This window comes from Canis lupus, chromosome X (assembly GCF_048164855.1).
Source record: "Canis lupus baileyi chromosome X, mCanLup2.hap1, whole genome shotgun sequence".
Taxonomy (NCBI): domain Eukaryota; kingdom Metazoa; phylum Chordata; class Mammalia; order Carnivora; family Canidae; genus Canis; species Canis lupus.
In genome coordinates, this window is record NC_132876.1 from 4876865 (window position 1) to 4899840 (window position 22976).

Genomic DNA, 22976 nt, shown 5'->3' on the forward strand with positions numbered 1-22976 from the left:
ATTCTGGTGCCATGCACAGTTAAGATGAATCCCCGACAGCTCAATGACCAGGAAAGCCACTTAGACTAAAACACACATGGCAGCTCAAGAAGACCTAGCCAATGACCCAGCAATCCCCCTCTTAGGAATGTACCCAAGTGTGAAAGCAGGCTGGTGCAGGCTGAGTTGGATACTGCCCCAATTCCTACACTGGAGCCCTAACCCCCAGGACCTCAGGATGGGACTCTATTTGGACACAGGGTCTGTAAAGAGGTGATTAAAAGGAGGAAAGAAGGATGGGAGGCGGGGCCCCAATCCAGTCTGACTGGTGTTGTTTTAAGGAGAGGAAGTTGGGACACACAAAGAGAGACACCAAGGAGATGCATGCAGAGGAAAGGCCAGGTGAGCACACAGTGAGAAGGCGGCCACGCACAAGCCGAGAAGACAGGGCTCAGGAGAAACCGACCCTGCCAGCACTCGGATTTTGGACTTCTAGCCTCCAGAACTGGGAGAAAATATATTTCTGTTGTCTAAGCTACTCGGTTTGTGGTACTTTGCATGGCAAAAACTTGTACACCGATGTTCACAGCAGCATAATTCACAAGAGCCAGCTGGCCAGAAAAATCCGAGTGTCCATCAACAGAAATGGATAAACAAAGGGAATACTAGCCAGGTATGAAAAGGAATTAAGTTTTTGTATATGCTATAATATGGATAAACCTTAAAAACAATGTGTTTAGTGACATAAGCCAGTCACAGAAACACAAATATGTGATTCCACTCACAAGAGGCACCTAGAACAGGCAAATTGAGAAAGATAGAAAGCAGGTTTTGTCAGGGACTGGGGGAGGGGGACATGAGGAGGGACCACTTAATGGGTATAGAGTTTCCTTTTGGGGGTGAAGAAATGTTCTGGAACTAGATAGAACTGGTGGTTGCACAACACTGTGAGTGTACTAAATGCCACTGAACTATATGCCTTAAGATGGCTAATTCTGTTAAATGAATTTTACCTCATTTATTTTTTTTTAAAGAGAGATACCTATGCTAAAAAAATTTTTTTAAAATATTTTATTTTATTTTTTAAATAAATTTATTTTTTATTAGTGTTCAATTTGTCAACATGCAGAATAACACCCAGTGCTCATCCCGTCAAGTGCCCCCCTCAGTGCCCGCCACCCAGTAACCCCCACCCACCTCCCCTTCCACCACCCTTAGTTCGTTTCCCAGAGTTAGGAGTCTTTATGTTCTGTCTCCCTTTCTGATATTTCCCACTTAAAACATAGTGCCCTACCAAAAACATACCATGCTGAGGTCCATGGTATTTGATTATGATGACTCAGATCTGATACAGAGCAGAAAGCCCACACGGGTGTGCGTGTGTATGTTTTGTGTGTTGCGTGTGATACACACACGCACAGGATAGAACAGTCAAGCATGTACGTCACAGTCTCAGCTTACCAGTGCAAACCTATGTCCGAAGCTTATCCACTCCTTTTCTATGAGAGCCTCGAACCCTTTAATGGTGCGGTAGTAACTGTCCAACATCAGCATAGCCAGAGCCGTCAGCTGGGCTGTTCGATCCCAACCGTCGCTGCAGTGCACCACCACTGAAGTCTTCCCAGATTCTATCTTATCAGCGATCCTTACTGCCCCAGCAAGAAGCGTCTTCAGAAAAGAAGGCACATTAGAGTAGGCTACATCAGATTTCTAGGACAGCAAAAATAATTCTGTGGAGAACCTTAGAAGTTCAGGTGAACAAAGCCAACACTGCAATCAAATGAGGGTCATTGGGAAACGTGAGCCCTGGGGGTGGGGGAGGCCCTTACCCTAAGAAACATGACAACAAATACAGTCCTTGTTATGGGGCCGCAAAGTACTTTACAGACCTGATCTGAGGCAAGCGGCATCCCTTTGTGTTAGGTCACAAAAGCCCTCCACAAAGACCACGGTCTGGACACTGCCCGTGGCGACGATGCAAGCCTAGTACGCTGCAAAGAGGTGCTGCTTTACATTGCTGAGAAACCACGAGGACACACAGATTTGTGGCGGACACACAGAAAAATCCTAACAAGAAGGCATGTAAAGGACCAGGCCTCTTTACCCTGATGTACTCCAGCCAGTGCGTCCCATCCACGTTGGAGAGCCAGCGTGCCTCATCAACAGAAGGGTACGCGATCTCTTTCAGTTTACGCAGGGACTCTCTCATCACGTGGATATTGTGGATCTCCAAGAACACGAGCTCCGCGTTGGGGTAAGCGCTTTCGCTTTCGTACCCTCCACCCTTGGCCTGTGAAAAACAGAGGACATGCAGAACTGCGTGTGAGTTCACACTTCCGCTGTCTCTAGCGTTATCAGGAGGAGACCATTAAGGAAGCAACAAGCCCATCCATCTATAATAAACCTCCTGAGCCGTGGAGGACTCGCCCCCATCTGCTGGAACAGAGCACCACACACTCAGAGCGGCTCAAAACAACAGACGTATCTTCTCACAGCTCTGGAGCCAAAATCATGGTCTTGGCAAGGCCGCGCTCCCTCAGAAGCCTCTGGGGAGGATTCTTCTTTGCTTCTTCCAGCTGCTGGTAGCCCCGGGTGCTTCTGGTCTCCAGACACATCACTCCGGTCTCTGCCTCAGCGTCACATGGCCTTCGCCTCGTGTCTGTCTCTTCTCTTCTTCTAAGGACCCCAGTCAGACTGGATTACGGCGCCCCCTAATCCAATAGGACCTCATCTTAACTTCATTACATTTTTTATAAAGACCTTATTTCACAATGAGGCCACATTCACAGGTACTGGGAGTTAGGCCTTTGGCATTTTTTTTTATGGAGACACAATTCAACCCATAACAACTGTCCAGCACCCATCCGTCATCAGTTTGTAAGCCATTAGCAACTGGATCTTACTCAAGGTTCTGTCTGGTAGTGCCATCTGTCTGAACAGAAAAAGTTGTACTATCACAAAATTTCTGTCTAATCAAACAATTTGTAAATCCCAAACAAAGAGGTTTAAGCCATTTAAGTAAAATAAAGTGCAAATGGAACAAAACCAAAGGGGGATATGGCTCACCCTTTGGTAATCTCCTAACAGTCTGGTCTATAATTTATATTTTGTGACGGTCAACATTCAGAACCCATCGGTGATGAGAATGTAGCCAAACTGAACCCTGGATACGTTGCTGGTGGGAACTCACACCGTGCAGTCTCTGCGGGAAACAGTGTGAGGGCTCCTCAGGTTAAGTACAGAATTACGTGACCCAGCAATTCCACGCCCACCGCATTGAAGATGGTACTCGAATAAAAACTTGTACATGCAAGATCACAGCAGCAGTATTCACCATAGCCAAAAAGTAGAGGCGACCCACTTGCCCATTGGTGGCTGAAGGACAACCAAAATGTGCTCTCTCCATACGATGGAGCATTATGCAGCCATGCAAAGGAAGGAAGTGCTCGTATTTGCTGTAACACCAACGAACCTTAAAAACATCACACTGAGTGAAAGCATCCAGGCCCCAGAGACCACGTGTTGCATGATTCCATTTCTAGGAAAGGTCCGGAGCAAGGAAATCTATACAGATGGAAAGTAGATTAGTGGTTGATAGAGGCTGGGGGAGGGGAGAACAAGCAGCAACTGCCCATGGGCACAGGGTTTCTACTCAGGGCTCTGAGAGCATTCTCGAGTTAGAGAGGATCGTTGTACAACATTGTGAACATACCAGAAAGCCACTGAATCCAAACTCTAGGTCAGTAAAATAGCTGGGTTAATGTTACACAAATTTTATCTCCCAAAACATAATAAATGCATCTGTGAACCCAAAGACCACATTCTTCATTTAGCATCTAGGCACTTAGCGAGTGAGCTAGATGCTGGGGTGACAAGTGGAGATGCTGGTCCTCAAGGGTGAGGAGAGGCACATGTGCAGCATGGAGGGACGAGTCCTGTGCTACAGGAGAGCACAGGGCATGCAGGGTGCCTACTGCCAGGCCCGGGAGGCTGCCAGGTGGACAGAAGAGATGTCGGTACTGAAAAGAGAACACAAGTCAGGAAAGCTTGTGGGGAGGAGGATCAAGAACACAGGGCGTGGGGGCCACGGTGTGCAGACGCCCAGAGATGGGCAAGGAGGCCAGAGGGCAGCCCGGGGCTGGACGGCACAGGCCAGGGCATGGGGCCAGACTGCAGACGCATGTGAGGCGGGCACCATCAGCCTTGCACAGTGGAATCACCACTGGCGGCAGCAGGCAGAAGGGCCTGCAGGAGGGTGGGACCTCCCGCAGGTAGGCCAGCTCAGAGATAGGCGCTCACCTGGCTGAGGGCCTCGGGCTGGAGGCAGCAGGGCAGAGAGATGCCGCGGACTAGAGGGATTTAAGAGGCGAGACACAGTGGCTGATTGGGGCAATGGACGCAGGTAGCACGTGAGGATACAGGGATGCCCGGAATTCCAGGCTGGGCGCCCCAGGAGCCATGTCCTGACACAGAGATTCATAGAGAAGGAACAGAGTACTCTGCTTTCCGCGTGGTGAGCATCCAGTGCCTACGAGAACAGTAAGTGGAAAGGTGTGCCGGCAGCGGGTCTGGAGCTCAGAAGACAGGTCTAAGCTGTGGCTATTAATGCAAAGTCACTGGCCTACGGAGGGTATCGGAGGACACAGGTCCGGCATACACAGGTCCAGCTTGTGAGTTCACAGAAAAGCGTAGGCTGGAAGCCTGAAGGCGTGTAAAGTGAGAGAAGAACTGCCAGAGACTGGAGAAAGAAGAAAAAACAAGGAAAAGAGTATTCTGAAAAGGAACAGGTACTGAATTGCCGAACTCTTGAGAAGTCAAGGGAAAAAAAAAAACCTGAAAACTACACACTGGATTTTGTGACAAGAAGGTACTTGGTGGGACGCCTGGGTGGCTCAGCAGTTGAGCGTCTGCCCTCGGCTCAGGGTGTGATTCTGCAGTCCTGGGATCCAATCCTGCATCGGGCTCCCTGCGTGGAGCCTGCTTTTCCTCTGCCTGTGTCTTTGCCTCTCTGTGTGTCTCTCATGAATAAATACACAAAATATTTTAAAAAAAAGAAGGTACTTGGTAACTGTACCAAGAATGTTCTAGGCAGAGATGGGGACAGGAGCTGGTCCCACGTGGCACAGGAGGTGAGTGGTGGTGAGCACCACGGTGTATCGGGGTGGGAACTCCTCCAGAAAGTCCACCTGTAAAAGGCAGAACACTGGCACCAACTGGTAGGGGACAGTGACAGTGGCTGAAAGGATTGCTTATCTGTGCAGGTGGAGAAAATCACACGGCGGAGTCAGCAGAGGACAGAGGAGGCCACTCCACCACGGGAACAGGAGGCTTCCGTGGACAGCAGGACAAGGTAGCATCCAGCATTGGTGGCAGGTAGGGTGGTCTGTCCTCTGTGCTCAAAGGCCAGGTCAGCTGCTGAGTATGAAGGCAGCAGGGCAGGCTCAAACATTAGAAAACAGTCATAAAAAGGCTGAAGTGGCCTCTGCAGACACTGGGAATTGGGGGGAGGGACTTCCAAGCATCACCAAGGGCCCACTGAGGCTGGAGAATTGCAGCACGAATCCGGAGTGGCTCCAATCGGCACGCTGTGAGCCTTTTGCTCTCACTGAACATTCAGCAGTCTGGGGCATCGGCGGGAGAACTGAACTGGGCCAGGTGGGGTGCCAAAGGGCTCCTGAGCCAAGGTGCTGGCTGGAGGACAGGAGGCAGGACAGCCTGAGGGGGTAAGGTCAGGCAGTGGGCAGGAGCACAGGAACAGGGGCAGGACTGAGAGGGAGCCGTGGGAGGCACCAGCACCCCAGCCCCACGCACACAGGACAGGCCGTGGAGCAAGCGGGCACAAGAGGCCGAGGCCCGTGCCACAGGCCACATCTGAGAACTCGGAAGGAAGGAGTTCCAGGGAAGGCTGGGCTGCATGCAGCTGCAAGCCCTATCAGCTGGACGTAGGAGCAGGGGCTAAGGTGAAGGAAAGTCTGCAGGTGGCGAATGTGCGGCGGGGGAACAGAAGATGTGCATACATTTGGATGCCAGCTATACGTCAGGTCATTCCACAGAACTGCAGGGGATGCCTTCCCTTCAGGGAAGACCTTGCAACACCCACGAGGGACAGAGCAGTGGAGCACAGCCCCACCTCCGCGGCACAGTGGCATTCTCGTAAAAACCACCACCTAAGCATCCAATGAAGACGCTGCTGGGGAAGGTAGTGGGAAAAGGCACAGGCCTCGCAGCAGGGAAAAATGGGTTTGTAAGGGACGCCTGGGTGGCTCAGCAGTTGAGCGTCTGCCTTTGGCTCAGGGTGTGATCCTGGGTCCCGGGATCAAGTCTCACGTTGGGCTCCCCGCAGGGAGTCTGCTTCTCCCTCTGCCTGTGTCTCTGCCTCTCTCTCTCTCTCTCTTTCTGTGTCACTCATGAATAAATAATTAAAATCTTTAACAAAAAATGGATTTGTAATCCCAGCTTTGCACTCAAGGACTTACTGGGCCCTCACCTCTCTGCACCCTGACCTTCCCACCTGGAAGACTTTCAAACGGCTGCTGCGCAGATTAAGTACTAAGTAAATTCACTAAACTAAAATCAGTTATCTTAATTAACACTAATCCACGCGAGGCTTAGTGCCTTCCCCACCCCGCCCACCCCAAGATTCTCAAGCGCTAGGGCACCCAGCACCTCCCATGTCCAGAGCCCTGAGCCAGGCAGAGAAACCAGGCCCAGCCCAGGCCTGCTGGCACCCCGAGGCCCGGGGAAGCCGCTCTGTGAGATGGTGTGCTGGGCTCCAGCTTATCCAGGACCTCCTGGAAGTGCTGAGGAGAAACAGGAGACGGTGTTTCAAGGCAACATGTTGCCCAGAAACTGATCACTAAATATACAAATGAGACAAATGACAATTAGGAAATGGGGTTATGGAAGAAACCAGATGCAGAGAACAGGCACTTGGAGGTCTTGAGCCAGAAGAGGAAGGTGGGTGAGAAGAGGCCCCAGCTGTGCCCCCGAAGGAACAGTGGGGGAGGGGGTCCAGAGTGTTCTGGAAGACAAGGCTTTGCTGGCCAGACCTCTCTGTATGGGAGCAAAGCAGAGTTCTAGAGGGAAGCTGGAGATGTTGGGACCCTGTTACCCACTAGCCCCTGAGGCCCCAAGAATAAGCTGACAGCAGTGGCGGCAGGGCCATCCCCAACCCTTGCAGGATAAAGAAACCCGAACACCCCCAGGGAGCAGCCGGCTGAAGGACGGACTCCCAGCAGCTGTTCTGCACTTGGTGAAGGTCTGTCAGGCCATCCGCCCATCAGTCTGCTGGTCCTCGGTGGCAGTGGGGACGGGGGTTCCCAGGTGAGAGATCCAATGGAAGCCTCCTTGAGGGTGGGCAACACCCGAGAGCCAAAGGTACAAAGTGGTGGGACGGGATCCCCACGGCCTCAGAACCCAAAGTCCACACACATCCCCTGCATATTTTCACCCCCACAAAATTCATGTGTTGAAGCCCTATCCTCAAAAAGACGGTGTTAGAAGGCGTGGCCTTTGGGAGGGGATTAGGTCAGGACAGGGGAGCCCTCCTGACGGCATTAGTGCCCGTATAAGAAGAGACGGAAGACAGCAGGCCTCTCTGCTCTGGGCACTGTGAAGACGCGCTGAGAAGGTGGCTCTGTACAAGCCAAGCAGTGCGCTATCACCAGACACGGAATCTGCTCTTACCCTGACCTTGGACGTCCCAGCATCCAGAGCCGTGAGAAATAACAGTCTCTTGTTTACAGGCCACCCAGCCTATGATACTTTGTCGAAGCAGCCCGAGCTAAGACACCTCTCCCACCCAGTTCTCCCACTGGACACTCCTCCTCTCCTGGCATCGAGGACCCCTCCCTCCTTCTTGGGGTCTCCTCCTAACACCCAAAGTGCCCCTTCCTCCCGTGGGTTCCTCTCCTGCCCTCCACAATGGCTCACATGACCCAGACTCCTTTGGTGGCCTCACCTCGACCCGCCCCCAGCCTGCAACCAACACCCAGCTCGCCACTGGGCCCCAATCTCAACCTCTGACCTGACCTTTCTCTGAGTTCCAGAGCCTTCTCTTCCCCACTCAGGTTCCTCAAACACAATTGTTAAAACTAAATTCCTTCCCTCCATGTTCACTTTCTCAAGAAATAATCTGACTTAAAAGCCCTCAGTGCCATCACACTGGCTCCACAATGGAGTCTGGACTTTGGAATCCACATACAAGGGCACTTGCCATCAGCTCCGTGACTGTCCGTGGAGAGAGGAACCCGAGCCACCAGCCAGCCCCTCATTCTGGTCACGGAGCAGCTATTCTGTAATAGCTGGGCTCTGGGGACCCTCCCGGCAGTCCCTGCCACTCAGAGCCGACAGCCCGCTCGCTGGATGCGCACGGAAGGGACCACAGCTGTGTGCAGGCCACCATCACACAGACAGACCTCTGCTCATCTGGAAAGATGTCCCCGAGGGAGTGATCTTTGGCATGTCATCCAAGGATGAGGGAGGGCTCAGCTAAGGAGGCAAAGGCTTGGACATGACCATGGGAACATGCTTTAGGAATGGAAAGAAGCATCCCACACCTGGGGTCTGTGGAGACAGGGAGGAAGGCCTGGGGGTGGAGGGCTTCAGAGGCCCTGTCCAGGAACTAGATGTCACTGCCTCAAGACACAAAGCAAGATGTTGAGAAGGTCACTCCGGCCATGATGTAGACACTGGACTGAAGGGAGCCCCTACGAAATACTAGCAAAGTGAATCTAGCAGTGTATTAGAGATTCTACGCCATGACCATGGGGGATTTATTCCACCAATGTAAGCAGGCGGTAGGAGTTTCCGAGGGCCGCAGTAACAGAACCACCAGTTAGGGGGTTTAAAATAACACACATTTACTCCCTCACAGTTCTGGAGGCTATAAGACCAAGCCCAATGTGTCTGGGAGGCTTAGCTCCTACTGGAGGCTCAGAGGGAGAATGTGCCTTGCTCCTGGTTTCTGGTAGCAGCTGGCGATCGTGGGTGCTGCTCGGCGTATGGCCACACTGCCACTTTCCCTCTCTGCGTGGCCCTCTTCTAAGGACACCGGCCATCGGATTGAGGGCCCACTCGACTCCAGTAGGACCTTCTCTTCACTAATTCCATCTGCAAAAACCCAATTCCGAATAAGGTCATATTCTGAGGTTCTGGATGAACATGAATTTTGGGGAGATGCTAATCAACCTACTACAGTGGTCCATATACAAAAATCAGTCAGGAATACACTACATTAATAGAATGAAGGGAAAAGGAAACACACGATCATCTCCACGGATACAGAAAAGGCCTCTGAACATCTAATACTCTTTTCATGATAAAGCCACAGAAAAAAACTAACAACAGAAAGGGATTTCCTTAACCTGATAAGGGCATGCACGAAAACCCCATGGCTAATATACCCAATGGTGAAAAACTGAAAGCTTTCCCCGTAAGATTAGGAACAAGACATGGATGACCACTTTCACCACTTCCATTCAACATGGTACCAGAGGTTCTTGCCAGGAAATTCGGCAAGAAGAAGAAATAAAAGGCATCCAAATTGGAAAGGAAGAAGTAAAGTATCTCTACTTGCAGATGACACGATAATATATACAGAAGAGCTAACAGGGACTTGGACAGATAAAAACTCTTGTTTGGCTCCTAGACACAACACCATGAGAGATAAAATCGTTCCAGACGTGCAATTTGGCATCCTGCTTCTGTCTCTTCCACATGAGGTCACAGAGGATGGCCTCTGCTCCACTGGATGTTTAGAAGACTGCTTCTGCGAATACAGCTTTTCTCGTGCTTCTTCCTAGCCTGGGACAGTACTGCAGTGGTCACAGCAGGTCCTTAGAGAAGTACGAAGACTGACGGGGTTAATGACCCACCAGCCACGTGAGCGTGGGGAACTAACAGAGAAGGCCTCCCCGTGACAGGCTGAAAAACACTCCCCCACCCAAAGATATCGACACCCAAAGGTTCTCTGTGACTGTGAATGTGACTTTGGGGAACAGTGTCTTTGCGAGGTCATCGAGTCAAGGATCTTGAGATGAAGGGACCTTCCTGGATTATCTTGGGTGAGCCCTAAACGCCTCTCGCAAGAAGGGAGGAGGGGACATGCAGACACAGAGAGGAGAAGCCATGTGCAGGCAGAGGGGGCCAGCCGCATGCCGTGGCTCCACACCGAGCAGTCACCAGGAGCTGGAAGGGGCAAGGAACACATCGTCCCCCAAAGCCTGTGGAGGGAGCACAGCCCAGGCAGCTGGCAGACTTTTGGCCTCCCAAACGGTGAGAGGGTAAATCTGTGTTGTTTCATGCCACCTCGTTTGTGGTAATCGGTGCAAGGCCTCAGGAAACTCCTATCCTATGCATGTCCTTCCCTACGTTGTCCCTAAGCCAATCATCTCCATGATGGGAACCCCCCAGTCACCCCTGGGCCAGACTCCTGGGGCGGCGAGCTTAGGAGCGCCCTGTGCTGCGGTCATCCTGGTACACCTCGACGCTGCACACTCTTTCCTCCCGTCTTACAGAAGAGGCACCTGAGGCTTGTTGAGGGTGCAGCCGGGCATCAAGGGCAGACCCTGGAGGAAAGCCCAGGCCAAACTGGTTCTGAGGCCCAGGGTTCTCAATGCCCCATCTCTCAGGCCCAGTTGGATATGTAGAGGTTGTTACCTGGGAGATGGCTGAACAGAGATGTCAACCAGACAATAGGATGGAAATTCTGTCTTGATCCCAGGAGGAATCAGGGTGAGATGGAAACTCAGGTATCAAGTTCCAAATACAGAGAGTATGTGGACTCATGGAGTCGGAGGATATGGCCTGGGGAGATGGTGCCAAGTACAAAAGAGGAGCCCAGCCAGATTGAAGGAGCACTGCCATTTGGAGGTTAGGGAGAGGAGGAGGAACCAGCGAAGGAGACAGAGTTGGCCAGGCCAGAGAGAGGGATCCAGAAGGTGAGAGGTCATGAAGGTCCGGCACACAGAGCAGTTCACTCTGAGGTCAGGAGCAAGGACAGCTACCGTGAACCAAATGCCTTCTTTGGGACGGGACCTGTGCAAGGTCCCCTATGGCCTTCCTTCACATCTACCCCAGGGAGTAGACATCCTGTCACTCTCACTTTTGAGATGAGGCAACTGTGGTCTAGAGAGATGAAGTCACTGCCTAGGATCATGGAGCAGGTAACCAGGTACCTTTCACACCCACAGAGCTGCTCTATGTTCTCCAGGCCACACCAGGTGACCACATGGCAGATCGTGTGACAGCCTCCCCAATACCTCACAAGCCATGACACCCAGCAAGCACCCAGGTACTGAGAATGCCATGTCTGGTGGGCTGGGCATGGCGCTGGTGACCACACCCTTAGACGTCTTCCTCCTTGCCATTCTTGTGAGTGATGTGCTCTGGCACACAGTCACATAGGTACCCCTGCCCGCCTCTTCCTGCTAACCATCCAAAGCCAGTTCAAATGCCACCTCCTCCATGAAGCCTTACCCAAATTCACCAGCAAGGCTAGCCTGTCCCTCTCCTGTGCTCACCCCCACATGCTGAGCTGACACTTCCTATAACAGAGCACCTCACCTTATCTATGTTGGTATTTCCCCCCAGCACCTGCCCCTAGTAGGGGCACATCACGTTTGTTATCCAAGTGTCATTTTACAAGTGAGCATGATGAGATGGTAAGGGCTGCCACCATCTTCCTGATCTCTGAAATTATTCATAGGGCCAAGTCCTCTGAGTGCCAGATGCATGCCTGCAGCAACACAGAGAGGCAGTCGTGGGCAATAGAAATGACGCAGTTCAGAGCTTTTCCTACCTGGAGAGCAGGTGCTAGGGGCAGGGCCTCTTAGCTGTGGCTGGGCATGAAGGATCCCAGCCCCTTTAGCTACTAGGGATCAAATGGGAGCTGTCTGCAGATGACACTCCTGCATGTGATTTCTGGAAACTTTGTATACTTGCCTGGTTTCACATAAGAGATGCCATTCTAAAGAAAGCTTCAGACCAGATAGGAATTAATCAAGCAATCGTCATAGTTTGCAGGTTAAAGGGACTTCCAAGGGCCTCACAATCATTTCATTAAGACTCTTACTTGATTCTTTAGGTGAGAATTCTCTTTCTGGGTCTTTGCTTAATTAATTAAGCACACAGGATCGTGGAGAAGCAATAAGAGAGACGATGCACAGAGCCCCACACGCCAGATACCAGTGAGGAACAGCTAGAGGCTGATCACAAACACCCTACCTTCAGGTGGGGAGGAACTCCGCAGTCTAATTGGACTGTGGAACAATCTATGGCCATGACAGGAGAAAAAAGGCACTGTTTCTGCAATGTTATTAACAACGTACCTTGTTGGTATCAGCAACACTGTTTTGTCGGGCATCGAAGATGATAAGTTTATGAGACTGTGCATTAGCATCCATTATCGTCTGCAAGTATTTTTCATCTTCTTTACAGCGTTTATCATTGGGACCCACAAGTGGCTGGCTGCAACGGATAATTGTTGCCTGACTTTCTGGATGAATCCATGATAACACCTAGTGTTTGTAAGCAGCAAACATTAGTACAATTCCTAAAACAATATATGCCCTGACTGTTGGGCAGTAAAAATAAGTTACCTTTTCAAGCACAGCCTCTTCTGCATATTTTCCTCAAAGGTCAAACCAATCTGTGGCCCTGGAACCCACTGTCTGGGTCAGATTGAAAGAAGTCTGACTAGATAAGATCCCCAAATCCCCTTCCACCTCCAAATTGTGTGACTCTAAGCAACACAGAAACTAAGTCAAACCGTGATTAACAAGTCAAGCCCCACTCCTATCTGAATGACTAGTTTTATTTTGTCTCCTGACTTAAAGGCATCTTTGTATCTCAATGATCACATATGTGGCAGGAGGACAAAGTAAAAGACAGTCTTTTGGGATGCCTGGGTGGCTCAGCAGTTGAGCGTCTGCCTTCGGCTCAGGGTGTGATTCCGGAGTCCCAGGATCAAGTCCTGCATCAGGCTCCTTGTGAGAAGCCTGCTTCTCTCTGTCTGTGTCTCTGCCTCTCTGTGTCTCTCATGAATAAATAAATAAAATCTTAAAAAAAAATAAAGACAGTCCTTTATAAGGTCTAAAGCTCTGCCCCCAAACCTCCCATCTTCCTTAGGCCGCCAAGAGACTCGGGATTACACTGGACCACAAACTCTATGCTCCAGAACGTTCACTCCCTCCCTGATTATGGTGAGAGTGTCATTGGTGTACATGAATGTTCAAATTCACTCAAACTGCACCTGTGCAAGGGGTTTTGTCTATCAGTTAACACCTCAATAAAGCTGTTTAAAACACTTCATCCCCTGCTGGCTTCTCTATGGATTTGGGTCACGCAGCTGTAGGCATTCCACTCAGCATCTAAGAAAGTTAATTTGCTCTCAGACAACTCAACAAAACCAGCGATGTACGCTGTTAATGCAACAACGTGCTCTTTCTCGCCACTCCTTTGTTAGTCTCAACTGCCTTTAGAGGGCTTTAGGCATATTTTTCCACTTTCTGTTTTGTTCGCTAGAGTTTTTTCTGTCTTGCTTCTTTCCATGTTAGATCTAAAACAGTCTGTGTTTATGCCTAAGTGATAATGTTTATTACTTACCGGGACTCTGCCTTTGGCTCGAAAGGCTGCCACTTTGGAAAGGTCATCATCCTTTACACTAGTTGGCACAACAATGACAGCAGGGTAGGTGTCACACAGCTCATAGTTACTGTTCACTTTGGATATTTTCCAGCTCTCATTTGGCAAGCCCTGCAGGGTGTTAGAGAAGGGCAGAGAGCAAACTTCTATGTTTTCAAAAAGTAGTGTGACCCAAATCCATTTCTTATTTTCTCCTAAAATCTACTTATAATTTGTTATTCACTGCTACTTAAAGTGTAAATATATGTTTATCTAACATAACCCATGTCTTATCCATTTTTAAGAATTTAATGAAGCAGAAGAATTTCCAAACATATTTTAAAATGGTAAAAGTTACATGCTAGAATCCCAATCCTGCACATTTCTTGTTGTGTTTTATTTAAAGAATGAGCATGGTATTGCTTTTGAAAAACCCATGAAAGTTCTTTAGAGACACAGAAACTTTTTGCAAACATGTACAGTAAGTAATATAAATCCCCATACCAAATACACAGTGGAGACAAAGATTAAATGTTATGAAAATAGCATCTTATCGGAATATCTCAAAACCGACAATGAGCTGAAGGCTTTCTAGGTACAGAACACCATACCAGACTGATGTAGTCACGCCATACACTTAATCTAATTTAAGCCATTGGTTTTGATCCTTACTCATCAACTCATTACCAGAATATCTAATAAAAACCATCTGGCCCATTTGCTTTTTAAACCCCTGTGCTTGTACTCGAATTGCCCTCTGGAAAAAGGATGAACAGCAGAATAATCAAAGTTTGGCATTGAGAGAATGGAGCATCCCAGAGACGAAGAGCCTACAAGCTAGGTAACTCACACGCATGCACAGCTTGTTTCAAACAGTTTCTTCTCCACTACATTTCTAACCTGGTAAAAAAGAGATGCTCAACCCACTATTTTTGGTCCGATGAGGAATATACTTTACCTGTCTCTTATATTCAGATACAGGATCATAAACTTTCCATCCATTCACTGGAAATTTTTCCTTATAGCTGAATGCAAAGAGTGTCTAGATACAAAAAACACACAAAAACACATCAGTATTTCTTTACTATATCATATACTCAACATTAAAGGTCTTCATTCAGCTGTGAGCTAAATATTTTAAGATTTCTACTTTGATCTGTAAATTTTGAAGCAACAAATTGGCACTTTCCTTAATCATTACACAGAACTGACAAATTTTAAATATTCTAATATTAGTCACAAACAGAGAAAAGAGATAAAGGAAACCTCTGGAAAAAAGGAATAATTAAACATGACTTTTTGGACACCCCCCCACACACACACACAAAGCCATGCAAAAAAAGTTTATTTTGGTGTACTTGCCTGCCCATTGGAAAGAGGAAATGCATGTTTGTTGAGGTTTTCAAATATCCCAAGTTTACTCTGTTCTTCCTGTTTATAAGCAAGTCGCAAGTTCCTCATATCCTATTAAACAATTAGCAAAACTCATTTATTGAACATTGATTATCTACGAGGAGACATCATACTATAAAGAGATACATGAGATATTTTTATTCATTTCTCATGGTAGAGATTGTTTCCACTAACAAAAGACAATTAACAAAAGCACCTCCAACAAGATAACAGCAATTGAGGAAACTGGAACAAAGGAGGGGACATGTTGGGGGAAGAAGTTATCAGATTGGAAGAAGAAGGTTAGTGCCTGGAAGATGTGCCATCGGGGCCTGTGCACTTACTGCAAAAGGTGTGCCACAAAATTAGCCAGTAGCTTTAAGCTGCCGAAAGAGTCAAATGCAGATTTTGCACCATCAATAAAACAGAAATTTCTCTGTGTACTCAGAGCCAGAAGTCTGTATCACGTAAAGACTATGTCCCTCGGTGCACTCCTTACAGAAATTATAATGCCATTTCTCAAAATCAGTTTCTTAAATGCCCCACCACACATGCTGCTGACTGAGAGCCCTAGTGTGAGCCCGTGGGAGCGCGCCCAAGTGAGGGGGCTCAGATTTCTCCCCAGGACCCGTATGAGAAGGGCTCCCTGACCTTTTTACACCTATGCCATTAGTTAAACACAAAAGTCTCATTCTTCTTTAACATTACAGGAAATTTCAAGATAAATATGACCACAAGCAGATTAAAGCAAGAGCAATTTGGGAAGTGGCAAAGTTACTCCTGCAATATCATATATAATGGAGAAGAAATGGAAATGCCTGAAATGCCCGTTGACAGAGGTTGGAAAGTTCTGCGTGTGTTGAGGCCAAAGAGTTCCAAGACGGACTGTTAAGGGAGGAAAGAAAGGGGCAGAAGGGGCTACCTAAGACACTACCACTACTATTTGTAAAGACCACACAGACAGGCTTGTACACACAGGGTATGCGTGGAAATCAGTAGCAGTGGGTGCCTGACAGGAGTGGAACAAGGTGGCTGGGGGTTGGCTGGAGAGAGACTGGCTCTTCCCTATACACCTTGGAAATTGCATACCACCTGTTAAAAGAAACCAAACCTAACACCTTGCAAGGCTCTGAGGCATGAGCTGAGAGGGCTGAGAATGTGGCCCTAGTGATGCTAGGCTGGAAAACATTTTAAAGCAGCTATTAGCAAAGGCTCACCTCGGCCATAAAAACATGTTCATTCAACAGCCCTAGGGCACTCGCCTAAGCAACGTCACTTCCCAATGCGCCCACCCTCCAAGCTACTCTGGCTACACACACACACCCTGGTAGCTGACTGAGCTCACTTGCTATTTAGGATTGCTGAGAGAGCAAATCATTCCAAGCAAAGGGAAAGCATGTGCGAAGAGTCCAAAGTCAGGGGTGGGGAGCACACGAGGTGAATGAGAACAGCTAAAGGAACTGGGCTAGCAAGAATTAGGGGAGGGTGGCCGAAGCTGCACAGAGCAATCATGCAGCTCAGACACACAGGCTTTTGGTGAGTCCTCCCTCTAGCCTGAGGATGAAGGGAAGCTACTGGAGAGTTCTAACAGGGAAATGTCATGTTCCCAAAATACAGGGCTCATCGAATCACCCGTCTGCTCTAGGTTCGACAACTGCTTCACACAGCTCAGCATGTGGAACCCTGGCCTGAGAAGGACAAATGTAATTTGTCACAGGACAGCACTGCCATGAAGTGGCCACAGGGAGTCTAAATGCCAGTAGATCCATGATCTACAAGAGTAAAGGATTCTCTGAAAAAAAAAAAAAAAAAAAACACAAATGGGTTCAGCTGCAGTCTGGGGCCAACCAGAGGGAGCCGTCTTCAGAGACGTGATCAAAACAGACAGATCGGCAGGAATCCAAACCCTGACCATGGAAGGGACATTGGCAATTCTGCACAGGCTCTCTTTCCTGGGACTTTAGGGAGGGTTGTTAATAAAGCGTACCCCATGAGGTAAAGTCTTTGGAAATAAGATGTATCAGTTAAAGTGCTTCTTAAATGACTAGTCATCATTAAAATCATCACACACATTTCTACTTAACCCATTGGAGGGAGAGCAGAAAACCAAACATAAGCACAGTGCAGGTGAAAATCCCCACATTGTGTTTTTAATCACAGAATCTATATAGACTATCGCTGTCCCTTCAGGAAGTCTCTGACTATCCACTGTTCTAAAGGGTAGTTTTAAAACAACAAACTGGAAAAAAGGTGTTCCTCTCTGCTTTTCACTTGGTTTCTCTGAAATGTAACAAATAACATCAACATTTAGGTTATAGGTCTGTGTTGATTAGAATACTTCAATAGAAGAGGTTTACCTCCACAGCTCCCAGAGTGGTATGAATTAACTTCCACGAGATTTGAAGAGGCCTCAGTCCTGAAAACACTGTAGTTACTAACAGTCCCAGTGACCCTCACTGCCCAAAGGCTGTGAAGAATGTGTCAGAAAAAGCTGCTAGCTGAGTGCCCCGTCAGATTCGCCTGTGTCCACACCGTACCTTGCACACGATCTCTATCCCACACGAATTGTCCCCGTGGCTCTGCGCTCCAATCTTCTCAACTCTGCTGATCACGCCAAGGGGAACGTCGAGGATGAAATTCGGGTCCTGGGTTTACAAATTAATGAAGGCCTATCAGTGCCAGTCAGCAGAGCTTTCATACCGGAGGTCTTCTCTGGGTGAAAATGCAGATTTGTTTCACATTTCCCCTTGGCCCCAACAACGAAACTGGAGTCTGACTGATAACATGCTTTATGAGGTAGATGCCAAGGCTACAGTTCAAGTCACCCCCACCCCCAGCTCTAAGCACGACGTTCACAGCATTGTCCCCAGATGCCTTATCTGTCTGCCAATGTGCACCTGTGAAACCCCCCACCCCCACCCTGTGGCTCTGTCAGGGTGACAGGATTTCAGGGCTCTCTGTACTCTCTCCTTACCGTGGGTTGTGCTCTGCAGGGCTGTGAAAGACGACACATCCACTTAAAAACTCACCCGCTCCGCGCTTTTGAAGTACAGCTTGAAGTCGGTCACTGTCAGGGTCCCGGTCACTGCGCCCACAAACGGGCAGATGTACATGACGTCTTTCACTGAAAGAAAAACCCCCAAGTAGCAACTTCTGCCACAGACTTGCACTTCCAGAAGTCTTGGGTTTCCAAATAGACATATCTGTGATTCCACTTTGCTAGGAAGTTTACATTTTTTATCACATTAAAGATACAAATAGTCTTCTAAGAAAATTCCATTCTGTAAACCACAATCCTGATTTGCTACCTAGGGAGGTTTTAAGTCAAGGGCCCCATAACAAGTTACATTTTGTCATCCTTTTCCAGGTGGTTACCATTTTCCCTGAGTGATAAATTTGTCATATTTGGAAACAGAGTAATTAAACTCCGGAGACCCTGGGCTGTGGTTTCATCAATTCCTGCTAAGGAAAGCCAATACACCTCCAAAGGAAACTGTTTCACAAATGACAAAAGCCAGAACCGCATCGGTGGCATGGAAAATGACTTCTTTGCTTCAAATTCCTTCTCAGTTTCCATATCAGTTTTTATTTTCTTATTGTTAATATCAACTTATTTAGTATCACCATCAACAATGTTCTGGAGTCCTGTGAGTGAGAAGCAGCTCACACCTACCACAAAGATAGCATATCTTTACCATCTTCTCTAAGGGCCACTCCACTGGACTAGCAGGATTGTATACAGCTACAGAGGAGTCCGAGTGGAACCATTAAAGGCACTAAAGCTGTCATTCAGCCAAGTTCTCAAAACACTTCCATTAAACTTTTCTACAGCTCAGTATGCACTGATCAGCTTCTATTGTTGGGGTTCTAGGGATAACTGGGCATAGTTCCTACTCACAAGCAGCCAAGCCCTATAAGAGGCACCACACAGAAAATCCCCATTTGTACGACAGCCTCACAAATGCTATCATAACCCAGTGGGCACAGTAAGAGCTCAGAAAAGGACCCACTTGGCTCAGCAGGGAAGCAAGGAGGTGAGGAGGGACGGGGAGAAGGGAGGGAGGGAGGGAGGGAGGGAGGGAGGGAGGGGAAAGCAGAGTTGTTGGAGGTTAGTGTGGCTGGGACAAAGGGTGCAGCAGGGATGATAGGACATGAGGCAAGAGAAGACTTAATCGTGAAGGTTCACAGCAGCTTTGTGTGTAATAGCCAACACGTAGAACAGCCCAAATATCTACCAAGAGATGAATGGATAAGCAAACTGTAGTGTAGTAGCATAATAGGGTACTGCTTAGCAGTAAAAAGGAATGACTATTGACTCATTCCATAATATGGCTATGAAAATACTTAGGCTGAGTATAAGAGGCTAGACAAAAAAGAAAATATTAAATGATTACACTTCTATAACACTGTAGAAAATATAAATTAGCCTACAGTGCTTGGAGATGGGGGAGAAGGTGTGGGAGGGAAGGATTATAAAGGGCCTAAGGAAACTTCTGGGGGTGATGGATATGTTCATTATCTTGACTATGATGATGGTTTCCCAGGTGCATAACGTGTCAAAACTCTTCATGTTGTACACTTGAAATCTATGTAGCTTGCTGTCTGGAGAAGAAGCAGAGGCATGACATAATTAGCTCTGCATTTTAATCAGATCATTACAAAAGCAGCATGGAGGCAGGGTTAGAAGAACTCCCAGAGAAGGAATAGTCATTCAGAGAGGCCAGAGGACCACCAGTGAAAGAAGTTCCAGAAGCTAAAGAAAGAAAGAGTTTCAGGGTGCCTGATGACTGAGCCCTGTGCAGGGCTCTGCACTGGGCATGGAGCCTGCTTGATACTCTCTCTTCTCTCCCTGTGCCCCTCCCCTGCCTCCAGCCTCTCTCAGAAGGGAGGGAAGGGAGGAGGGAGGGAGGAAGAGAAAGAGTGAAAGAGAAAGAAAGAAAGAATGAGAGAAAGAGTGAAAGAGTGAAAGAGAGAGTGGAAGAGAGAAAGAGAAAGAAAGCAAGTTTCAAAACTACCAATGGGATAAGCGGGGTCCAGAGCCACAGTCTAGAATACTCAGCAGCAGTATTGTTTGGAGGTCCTGGGAGAGCCCAGCCACTCAAACATTCCCTTTTTTCTTTTTTTAAGATTTATTTATTTATTTGAGGAGGCGGAGGGGGGCAGGGATGGAGGGAGAGGGAGAAGCAGATTCCTCATTGGGCCCAACATGGGCCTCAATCTCACAACCCTGAGATCATGACTCAAGCAGAAACCAAGAGTCAGATGCTTAATCAACTACAGCACCCCAGCACCCCTCAAACATTCCTGACACAAGATGATTACACTCTTAAAGCAAGCACACATCTTTGAGAGGGAGCCACGAGGGAAGACGGCAACACTCAGATGGCAAACTAGACTGTCCGACCCAACCCCAGCAATTGTGAGATGAAAAGGTCACACCCCACTGCCCTCCTGTCTGCCCATAGCACATTGGACTGCCTGCTGACATGCAGGGCCGTCCAGAGGGAGGATGGGGGAGCAGTACTCCTGCCATTGGCCTTACCGCGCAGGGTGGCAACACATGCCCTCTCTCTTGTGCTCAAATTGTACTTTCTGGAATCTCATAAGCCACTGAAATTCTTTTTGCCAAGTTCTCAAAACTGTTATTAAAATATGCCACGGATCTTCTGTCAATATACCCTTAAAGTAAAGGATTCCAACTAAGCATTACATCACCCTGAGTGTCTAGTCAAGCCTTTGGTTCATCAGGACAAGTCAGGCCTCTCTTCTGTTGGTGATGCCACCGAACACTCAACTGGAACTTACAGTGATCCCATATGGTCTTCTCTCTCTTAAGGTCATGAAGACATTAAGAAGAATGAATGGACCTAGTCCATTTGTCCCCTAATTAAATTGGTTTGGCTGATCTCCAGCACATACATCACCCATGCTCGCAAGTAAAGTACCATTTCATTTTATGGCTCTCTATAAGCTAAGTGTACTCATTAAACTTACCAGTGGCCTTGATTGATTCTCCTGGAAAAAGTGGCGCTTCTTCCATCTGTGCCAGCTTATTTCCATCTCTTAGCGCCTGGCAAAAAACCAAACAGGAGTAAATCTCACTTTCCTTCTGTATACCTGGGAGGAATTGTAGTGTTCTGTGCTCTTGCTACATGGCTACAGAAGCGTGCAAACTGTATGCCCCCTCCCCTTAACGAGACAATTTCAAAGCTCAGCATCACAGGACACCATGCTGCATATTCTAGCAAGTTGTTACACATATTTAAATTCACAGTTAGAAAGCATTAATACAGAAATGGCTTGACATGACAGATAGATACTGTAATCACTACACAGACAGCTATTATAAGGTGCCTCCAGAATTTGGAAATAAGGTCAGAAAAAGGTTACCTTCTGAGCATGAAACTAACACAAATGGAATAAACGTTAGAAGTAGGTGCTTGGCTAGCTGTAGAAATCACCCAGTCTGTAAGCTTTATCCGGTGTGGGAAACCCTGAAGTCTAGTGGAAGCAACCAGGGAGGGGTCTCATAGCAATAACATTTCTAAGGAAAGCCCTAGGCTTTCGTACTGCAGTCCAGCTACCCACGCTTTGTGTGTGTGCACAAAGCGTAGGGATGGGTGGGGCGGGTAGCAAGTGGGCTTGTCAGTGCACATCCCATCCAGGCCATGGGAGAGTACGCTCCCGTCTGGCAGACAGGAGTACGTCCAGCACTACTGTGGAGCAGGGTGTGTTCACCGGGTTTCTCTCAAACCAATTCACTCTGTGCTGATTCCACACTCACCAACGCCACTAATGACTTATCAGGTTTCCTGGCTACAATGATACTAGGAAAATGACGTCTTGAATGGCTGTAGAGACACACGCCCACATTTCAAATGTCCAGATTGGCCCTGCTGCCCACTAGCCAGTTTCTTGGGAGCTAGGTTGGATGGTGCCAGTTAGCTCAGGAGAGCTGAGAAAATGGTGTTCGAACTACAAAGCTATGGACCAGAGCCTGAACTTGGGGCCTATTCCAATTCCAAGTTACTGCCACCCTGTGAGATGCTGCCAAGGAAACTGGTCACTTTCTCCTTGGCATCTCGGACATAATGTGTCACGAATAAGAATAAGGCGTTCAAACCCCCAGCAATCCCCAAGCTGTGTTTCGTAGGGCATTAGATTCCCAAGAGATGTGAATAGGTCTTTTTTTTTCCAAGTTTGGGTAATGCTGGGTTAAAGAAAAGCTAAGTGGGTGGGTTGTTTTTTTTGTTTTTGTTTTTTTGTTGTTGTTGTTTTGTTTTTCACATTTTAGTGCGACAAGTCTTTAGCTAGCATATTAATGTACGCCATATCAGCAAGAGGGCGCTAGAGTATGCCGCATTTCCCATACCTATTTGATCAGGGGCTGCTTTCTCCAAAACACAGTTAAACACCAGGAGGCCACTAGTGTTCAGCAGAAAACAGGTCAGACAATACTATGTTTTCAGCATAATTTTGTGAAGCAAAGTATTTAAAATGGTCATCTTTTAAAATTCTAAATAACTGAAAATTCAAAACTGATTCTTTGCCTAATTCTAAGCATATTTCACTATGTTTTGTTAATGGGACTTAAGTGTCAATTTAAAAACACTTATACATCATAGTTCTATCATTTTATAAAAAAAGAAAGGAAAAAGGTCAACATATAAAAAACAAATTCCATGCTAAATGTTGGTTGGGGTATGTCTGTTCTATAAGAATGTCCATCGTCTTTGTCAAGATGTGTGATTAAAAAGATTAGGGTTCACGGTTATTTCTGAACAATTTTATTCAGTTTGATTTTTTTGGTCCAGATTGGTTTTTAAGACATTTCAGTCACAATTCTTAGGGACAGAGAGAATCATTAAAGGTAAGTGGAGAATTGTTACTGGATTCATTTTTAATACAGCTGATTTTATCAAGAAAGCATAAGCCGATATTTATGCTTCTAAATGTCTAGTTTTCGAAATACTAATATCACC

At 47.7% G+C, this 22976-nt stretch overlaps 1 protein-coding gene across 14 annotated transcripts in view; it reads right to left on the minus strand.

The window, feature by feature from the left end:
- Positions 1-22976, minus strand: part of MTMR1 (myotubularin related protein 1) — a 63945-nt gene that overhangs the window by 19135 nt on the left and 21834 nt on the right. For 12 of the 14 annotated variants that reach the window (XM_072816219.1, XM_072816217.1, XM_072816218.1 and 9 more), the window contains 9 exons: positions 20989-21064; positions 18024-18118; positions 17532-17639; positions 14965-15066; positions 14561-14644; positions 13585-13734; positions 12309-12497; positions 2084-2269; positions 1441-1647 (listed from right to left, as the gene is read on the minus strand). In XM_072816219.1, the coding sequence (XP_072672320.1) occupies positions 1441-1647; positions 2084-2269; positions 12309-12497; positions 13585-13734; positions 14561-14644; positions 14965-15066; positions 17532-17639; positions 18024-18118; positions 20989-21064 (1197 nt within the window). Of the gene's footprint in view, positions 1-1440; positions 1648-2083; positions 2270-2647; positions 2691-3381; positions 3544-12308; positions 12498-13584; positions 13735-14560; positions 14645-14964; positions 15067-17531; positions 17640-18023; positions 18119-20988; positions 21065-22976 lie in introns of those variants that run through there. The other 2 variants (XM_072816231.1, XM_072816230.1) reach the window with 2 other exon arrangements.